This window comes from Typopeltis vanoorti, chromosome 15, assembly GCF_054136105.1.
Source record: "Typopeltis vanoorti isolate ZY-2024b chromosome 15, IOZ_Tvanoo_1.0, whole genome shotgun sequence".
NCBI lineage: Eukaryota > Metazoa > Arthropoda > Arachnida > Uropygi > Thelyphonidae > Typopeltis > Typopeltis vanoorti.
In genome coordinates, this window is record NC_143563.1 from 20,195,030 (window position 1) to 20,204,456 (window position 9,427).

The 9,427-nt window shown below is 35.1% G+C and overlaps 1 protein-coding gene across 1 annotated transcript; it reads left to right on the forward strand.

Moving 5' to 3' along the window:
* Nucleotides 1–2,363: 2,363 nt before the first annotated feature.
* On the forward strand, nt 2,364–8,953 carry LOC150098458 (leukocyte elastase inhibitor-like). The gene is made up of 2 exons (XM_090404545.1): nt 2,364–2,593; nt 7,622–8,953. Exons 1-2 carry the CDS (start codon nt 2,575–2,577, stop codon nt 8,851–8,853), a joined length of 1,251 nt encoding a protein of 416 aa, XP_090260671.1. The 5' UTR covers nt 2,364–2,574; the 3' UTR covers nt 8,854–8,953.
* The last annotated feature ends 474 nt before the right edge of the window (nt 8,954–9,427 follow it).

The following is a 9,427-nucleotide window of genomic DNA, read 5'->3' on the forward strand; positions in this document are numbered from 1 at the left end:
CACCCCCCCCCCCCCCCACCCCCCCCCCCCCCCACCCCCCCCCCCCCCCACCCCCCCCCCCCCCCACCCCCCCCCCCCCCCACCCCCCCCCCCCCCCACCCCCCCCCCCCCCCACCCCCCCCCCCCCCCACCCCCCCCCCCCCCCACCCCCCCCCCCCCCCACCCCCCCCCCCCCCCACCCCCCCCCCCCCCCACCCCCCCCCCCCAGCCTTAAAGTGCAGGATGATGATGATGATGATGATAAAAAAAATTGATATGGTAAATAGGAGAATTTTATTTAACATAATGCAAGAAAGATAAACAGCGCTTTAAATGCTATTGTATTAATATATATAAGGAAAATAAAATACAGATACCATTCATTATTAACCGCCAACTTGAAGATAAATAAACCGAACATTTAATTTTTGCCGATGACCTGATTATAATTATGGTTTATGAACACACTTTCAGAAAGATATTCTAAACCTACATGAAATAGCCGACGATTCTGGAATGATAATCTCAAAAGAAAAAAAAAATCCAAAAAGGCCTAGATCCTGTTAGAAGTAAAAGAGTAATAAATAAATGAATTTTGAAACAACTTACCTGATATAAAGAATGACTAGATTAAAACTTTATAATACTCGCACACAAGCTGTATCAACACAAAGTCGTGAAAGTTAAATTGGAACAATAATAATAATAAAAAAAGATGAACACAGTTAATAGTCGTTGACATGAAATTCTATGAGAAAAACTACAAATAATACCGATAGGTATAGGACATTAACAGTATGATAGATAATTGAAGAATTAGGCCATTTAGAATTAGTTCATTGATACAGGAATAAAACCACCATACAGTCTAAGTAACTTAGCATAAATTATACTTATAGTCCTTATAAAGACTGGCTTAAAAGGGCGAAGCAATATTGCTTTTCGTATTCCCCGTTGTCTGTAGAGGACAGTGTAAGGATAAGGTGTTATTGAGCTATAAAGCTCTGATCATGGCAAGAGGGTAACAGCAATAGCCGAGCCTCAGTTAGAACTTCATTGGCTACAGCATTGCCATCCATTACCCTCCAAAGGTACCAATTTTAGTCGCCTCGTACGACATGCATTGGCTACATTGGTGCTATTCTTATCCCGGCAACCACACGGGGAGTATAAATTATACATCATAACGATGATATTGATGTATTTCAGATATTAAAAAATAGAATAGGTGTACATAATATTATTCCACTTTTTCAACCTATTTAAATAAATTGTAGAAATTTCTTTTTTTTTTCAGTTAAGTTTATTAGTTTTTAATTTTTTTGAAGAATACATTTTTACATAGTTTAATTAACTACATGTAAACGGGACATCATAGAATTTGGCGTATCAGTATTTCCAGTTATAAATGGAAATAAAAAAAAAGAATTATCACTTTTATATAAAAGTGATAATTCTTTTTTTTTTATTATTTCCATGGGTGTATTATATTTACATGGGTGTATTATATTACCTCGAGTGTATTACATGGGATTTCTGTGTTACTATTGCTTTATTACTTGGTATTTTAAAATATTAATATTTAAATCAATCAAATATTTAATTTGATTTAATTAATTAACTAGATTTTAATATTAGTTTTTTCAAATTTATTTTTTGTTATTTTAAAGTAGCTTTAGAATATTTAGTTCAAATTTATTTATTTTTTTTATTTTAATTCATTTTGCCAATTTTTTAAAAAAAAAAAAACTGTCTTAAAAACCTCAAAGCGAATATTCATTTGCTAAACTGTCAAAAGAAAGACCCTTGTAGGTTGAATTACGAACATTCATTTTATTTACATACGTCTACATTTAATACTAGTTTAGATTAGTAATACATCTATGACGCCAGAAGACAGAAATCAAATGTTGAGATGGTGAAAGATCCTGACTAGAGTCAGTCTACCAATTTCTAAAAGTTAGAACTATAAAAAAGTTAAAAAATCTTCCTAAACCGAATATTCAAAAAAAAAATAATAAAAATAAAAAAATAAAATAAATAAATAAATAAAATAAAATGAGTTAGTCAATCTTATTTGGATGTAATAGGGTTTTTCTCAACGAAACTTTGATTTTTCTCCCTTCACACAAGCAAATCGGCTAGGAAATACACGCAGTTAACAAACAAACTATTAGTGCTTTTGTTATAAATATTAATTTATAACAAATATTCGTGTTTTATAAATATAAATATTTTTATTCACATGCGAGTTTCCTTTACGTATATGAAATTTTTGAAATAAAATTAATGTACAATTCCAGTTTCATTTCTTCACAGACTCCACTGTCTTTGGATTCGGGTGTGTGTGTGGGGGTGGGGGGGGTTCTCGTGATGGAATCTTCATTCTCGTTACGTAGCATCATAAATTTAATGTCAATAAGCAGCAACTTACATGCACTAATAGGAGACCAGTTAAACCAGCTTTAAAAGCTTGGCGAAATTTCGTTCAAACCAGTTTGGTCCCAATGCCATTGACCTTCCCAAAGGAAGCGTAAAATATCGATTTCAGATAAGTGTCAGTAAGCACTTGCGGCTGGGAGTTTATTCGTGTACATGAATTTGTGTTTATCAGGTAAGTTTATTTTGATTTTTGACTATTTCAGTTATTTTTTAAATTCTATCTCCGTTTTCTTTTCACTGCTTCATATAATTAAATAAGTTTTTAATTAATTGACTACATTTCACAGAAAAAAAAAACGCAGTCTGTGAACTTATATGTTAATTTACAATGAAAACATAATATGAGTTTTAGTATTAATATTAATATTAATTAATATTAGAAGGAAAGTATCGGAGACACACAATAAACTTATCATCACACTAATAATGAATTAATAAAACGGATGGTGTTATTTAAACCATTCTAGACCTAATGGGGTTGTTGTACGCTGTGAGTGGTCTCACATTCGCCACAGCTGAATTGCAATTGAATACAACCTGATAAGCTAAGCTGAGATTTACATTCAAAATGGTCAAGATTAAGCATTAATTTCTGTGGATTCTCGTTATCTTTCTCTCAATCTTATCATAGCATCGATGCAAGATCTCTGGTTTGTTTTATTTAGATTGGCTGTCGTTTGGGATCCGCAAAATTTAGTATATAACACAGTCCAACACAATTTTTGCTGACTTTTATATCAGACTTGCTTTTTTACTAATTTGGGTGCGCTGATTTCAAATATCAAACCCATTTTTCTCGATCACGTCAGGTTTTTCCTCTGTGGAATTTTCTTTTTTGCTAATTTGTAAGTTTTTGATAGTTTTAAGGCGGCAGTACTATTTAGAGGATCAAAAAAATATCGATTTTTTAATATTTTCTGAAAGTATGTACTTTTAAAAATCTGTTCCTAAATGTTTATCAAGCAATTCGAAAAATTCCCGAAGATATAGCCTATTATTCAAAGCGGTCCGCAGATTAGAATCGGAGCGCTCACCGCTCTCGAGAGCTTGTTAGTAAACGAATAAATGCGTAAGAACCTGCAACGGCACGTTCTGGCGCTTTGAATGCGAGAGAGGCTGATAATTAGATACATAACTACTTAACAATATTCATTAAAAATTACAATAATATTTATAAAAAAAATAACAATTTTACTTACACATCAGTTTCAAGGAATAAATTTTTGTTTGTTACAATTTCTACTGTGTGTTCTGTTTTGGCAATCCCTTTGAATACTCCAACAGTAGTTGGCTATCATGTGAGAATTCCATCTTCCTTGGTACCGATCTTCCATAGTTTTTAAGTCTTGACAAGCCAGAGCGGTGAGCGCTCCGATTCTGATCTGCGCACCACTTTGAATAATAGGCTATATCTTCGGGAATTTTTCCAATGTCTTGATAAAAAGTTAGGAAAACAGATTTTTAAAAGTACATACTTTTAGAAAATAAAATTAAAAAATCGATTTTTTTGATCCTCTAAATAGTACTACCTCCTAAAAACTATCAAAAACTTACAAATTAGCAAAAAGAAAATGCCATAGAGGAAAACCCTGACGTCATAGGGGAAAAATAGGTTTGATATTTGAAATCAGCGCACCCAAATTAGTAAAAAACAAGTGTCAGGTCATAATCAGCAGAAAATTTTTTTTTGTTGGCCAGTGTAATCAATTGAATCTGATTCTTGGATGTCTCATATGTGACGTCTCTAACATGCTCCTGTATACGTTGATGTATTGGATTTTTATGTTTGTCTGCAATATTGGACATTTCAATCACACACCAAAGGAGATAAACATTCGTATACTTCAGGCATGTTTCTTGAAAAGTTTCGTTAACATTTACCGTTACTTCGCTATTATCATTCTCATGTGATGTTTCTGGGTTTCAAAAAAAGGATGGTAAATGTCTTTCTTGTTTTTTTTTTCTCCCCTGCCCCTTCCACAGCCATTCTTCTGAAACCTGAACAAAAGGAGTTTTAGGTCTTTGGATTTGAGCTTCTTATGTTGATATGTTTCTTAGTTTTTGGCCTGGATAATAATCAGACTGATCATTTCAATCCCTGTTAATGTGAGTTAGTTTTTGTATATTGTAATCTTCAGTCTGTCTAAAGAACGAGAAAGTTTGACGAACTTTCCATGAATTCTATTTCTGGCTATGACTTATTCCAGTAATTTAAGAACTGATGGAATGTGTCTTGATCATGACTTATTGTCAAGAATACTTCACAATTGCATCTTTTCCAGAGTCTTGTCTTAACGGGTCAGTGTTCATAGCTCTTTCTTCGAATGATTCCATTTAGATATTTGCTAGAAAGATAGAGAGTTTACTGTTTTCCAGACTTGAGTTTTGTTTATAGATTGAGTGACGATTTCTATTACTTCGATATTATCAAGCTCATTTCGTATTTCATAATTTGCCTTTCTGTTATAAATTATTATGTCAACATTTGTTCTTAAATTATACAGTTCCGTGTTCCCCTGGGGTTGTGTTTTTTGGTGGTCTCGCTTTGTTTCTTACAAGGACAGTCAAATCCACACACACTTGAGGAAAAAACACTTCTCTAAGATTCAGTGAGGGTTTAGACAGGAACTAAACACTGGCCACGCGCTGCTAAACTTCACAAACTTGATTTATTCATCATAAGATCGACACAAACTAACTTTGGCAGTCTTTGTAAACCAGCAGAAAGCTTTGGACACAGTACCCCATAATATTTTATTTAAAAAATGCAGAATATAGGAATTAGATGCTGCGAATGACTGGTTTAAGAGTTAATTAACGTCTAGATCACAAGCAGCAAAAATCAACAAAAGTTATGCCAATTTCGTTTAGGTAAAATGTGGGTGTTCCCCAAGGTTCTGTGCTTGGGTCAGTACTATTTATAATTTACATCAACGACTTCTGTGACCTACTGTTATCAAATAAAAACCTTTGCAGATGATACTGCATTGATATTCAAAACGAATTCTGTAAATGAAACGCAGAATATGGTGAAAGTAGATTTGCAAATAGTGACACATCGGTTTCATGTGAACGAATTCATTCTCAATGCTAGAAAAACAAAATTTATAAACTTAAAAAAGAATACACCTAATAGTAAAACCAATATACACAATACACGAATAAACGTAATACACCAATTTATACCAAGAGAAATTAACCAATACAAATTACGCGTACATATGAGTTGCACACACACACACACACACACACACACACACACACACACACACACACACACACACACACACACACACACACACACACACACACACACACACACACACACACACACACACACACACACACACACACACACACACACAAAGTTTGATTGGAAATAAATCAAAGATCATTGAACCCCCCTTTGAAAGAACCACCAATATTCTTACTGTTCGTACAATTTAATCATTTTAACAGCATCCACAGTTTAGCAATAAATTAGATTAAAAAAAATAAATGAAAAAAAAAAAAACTGCGATCTCCAATCTATAAAGAATTGGAAATAAACTAAAATTGTAGGATTTCCAAAATGAACATTTGGAATATTAGTTATTTCGCAGCCTTCTTAGCTCAGTTGGTATAAATGAAGACCTTTGTTTGGAAATATCTGGGTTCAAATCCCATCTAGAATGCAAAGAACCTTTATCAGGACTCTTCCAGTTGAAAATGATTAGCTGGTATCATATGGAGTTGGTAGAAAGTTTCCTCCCAATACCTCGGGTTTTCATCGTGGAAAACAAGCAAGCCCATAATGCAGATAGGATAAATCACTCTATTAGTTATACAGGTTACTAGAAGACAATTTATTTGGTCGTGAGGCAATTGAGCTTCCCATTGGTGTCAATGACTCAATGATACCAATGGGAAGATTGGATGGGTTATTTCACATGCACTTAACTTTTAATAGTTAGTATGATTTCTATCAAAACATAAATAATACTGAAGCATTATTATTTAGGCTCAAAATAAGAATTGATTTATTGCTTATTGATCCATTATGGACTTACGTACATTTTTCATCTAAGTAACACCAAAATGTGAATTATATTGGTTTGTTTGAAATTCGTTTGAGACAGGATTTGTAGAGGTGAAAAGAGATAGTGTTAATAACTCAAGTTCCTGATTCACCCTGACTCTACACTTTTTACTGTGATTGAGCTATTGACACCAATGGGAAGATTGGATGGGTTATTTCACATGCACTTAACATTTAATAGTTAGTATGATTTCTATCAAAACATAAATAATACTGAAGCATTGTTATTTAGGTCCGCGCGGTTAGCCTAGTGGCTTTGCGCTTCGCAACCATATGCCTGGGGAAGGAGTGTCCTAGGTTCGATTCCCGTCGGAGACGTGAGGAGCTTAAGGATCTTCCTCAGCCATAGCCAAGTTAGCCGGTCTTGGGCGCGGACAGTAGGGTTTTTTCCGCCAGTTTATCTGGTGTTTTTCATCCCGCAAGCAGGCAAACCGGCCCCGTGAACACACAGGGATACAGCCAAGAATACCTTGAGGCATAGGAGTGACCATTCTATCCTCGTATTTCGGTTACGAAATCTAAGCATGCTTGGAAGGTTGTGGGCCTTAAAGGCCTGTTAAAGCCATTGGGATAGGATAGGATTGTTATTTAGGCTCAAAATAATAATTGATTTATTGTTTATTGGTCCATTATGGACTTACGTACATTTTTCATCTAAGTAACACCAAAATGTGAATTATATCGGTTTGTTTAAAATTCGTTTGAGACAGGATTTGTAGAGGTGAAAAGAGATAGTGTTAATAACTTAAGTTCCTGATTTTCGCTGACTCTTAGACCTACACTTTTTACCGTGTTGGCATTCGGAGCCGAATCCTACGGAATAGGTTGGTTGCTCCTTATTCCAGAAAGTATCCTATGTCTGTTCACGGGGCTAGTTAGCCTGCTTGCGGTTGGAAAAACCTTGCGGCCCACGCCCAAGACTGGCTAACTTGGCTATGTCTGAGAAAGATCCTAAGCTACTCACGTCGGAGACTGGAATCGAACGCAGGGCACTCCTTTCCCAGACATATGGTTGCGAGGCGCATAACCGCGCGGACTAATAACTAAAGTAAGGTAATTATTTAAAGGATTTAGTTTTAAAACCGATGCTTATATTAACTAATTCTTTCGTTGGTATTTCAGGTATGGCATCCATCGCGCTCTTCTGCTTCTGTATGGTTGTAGCTGAAGTAACAGGATCTCCATCGATTGGTCACTTTTCTCTCCAGGTGGCCAGTGCGTGTAAACATTTTGCTCTTAATCTATACAAACAGTTGTCAGATGAAACTGGAAACCTCTTTTACTCTCCCCTGAGTTTATCCACAGCTCTAGCTGTGCTTTTTTACGGAGCACGTGATTCTACGGCAGCAGAAATTCGCCATACTCTTGGATATGACACCACCAAACTTTCCGACGATGAAATTAATGTAGGCTTTCAAGAATTGCTGCGTCTTTTGACCAAATCAACTGAGGGCTACTCTCTCGATATCGCCAGTGCTTTGTATGTCGATAAAAATGTCTCCATTATTCCTAGGTTCGTCGAGGGACTCAAATGGAGATATGATACTGAGGTCAAAAATGTGGATTTTGCCGATGAGTCCAATAATATCACTGAAGAAATTAATGTATGGGTTATCAAGAAAACTAACCACAAAATACAGACAATTGTTGACCACTTATCAGCAGATACGCAGCTAATAAATTTGAATGCCGTATACTTCAAAGGCGTCTGGAAGAAGCACTTCAACCTCAGCAATACACAGCAAGTTCCATTCTTTAACAGTGAAGATGACCATGCTGCTTTAAGTAATACCGTGCCGATGATGACCATGCATGAAGAATATTTTCGTTATGCTGAGTTGAGTGAAGATGGGTTCAAGGTGTTGGAATTGCCATACAAGGGCGACGACATTGTCATGTGGATTCTGTTGCCTGATGAGTTTTCAGGACTTCGAGCAGTGGAGGAGCAGCTGTCAACAGATCTTATAAGTAGGATTTCGTATAACTTAACAAACGAGAAAATATATACCATTATGATTCCTAAATTTAAATTGGAATATTCCAAGGAACTTAGAAGCGTGCTGGAGCAGATGGGTATGGAGAAAGCTTTTAACGATGCGAATTTTGGTGGAATTAGTGACCAAGCTAATATCCAAGTTTCAGAGCTGGTCCACAAAGCTTATGTTGAAGTGAACGAAGAAGGCACCGAGGCAGCAGGAAGTGATAGTGTCATCATTCGTCCTTTGTCTAAGCAGCCATGGAAAAAAGAATTTGTTGCTAATCACCCTTTCCTTTTCTTTATTGTGGACCTAAGGAGTGAAATTTTGTTATTTTGTGGTCGAGTTAGCGAACTTTCATTTGGACTGTTTTCTTAAAGCGATCTAAACCAACTATTATTATTAATTATTTCGCTGTTTCTCTTTTACACAATAAGTATTGTATATTATTTCGAAATAAAATGTTGATTCGATATTATTAATATAAGTATTTCATATAATGTTTGTCCACATAATTACCACGCAAGGACTTTTAATTTGTTCATTTTCAAGATCATTAAAACCACCTTACAGGCGCCATTATGGATCAAATACGCATCCGCATACGCTTCGTATCCATCATATATTTCAATGTAATATCAATGGTATCACAATTTTAATATGCACTTCGCATCCATGATAACCGTGAAGTCTTGACCGGTAGCGTGGTTAAAAAAATTATTGAATAGTTGTTTTAAATGAGTGCTTGAATAGAATACTCTGTAAACACCTTGGAAACTAAACAGACATTATAAATATTTACAATATTGTTTATTATCGATAAAATTATACAGTTTGGTATAATTCAAAATTACTTAAAAATAAAATCCATTCCTTTAATTGTAATTAAAGAAATGAATTTATAATTTTTTGACATTATAATTAAATCCTTTAATTGTAATGTCTAAATATT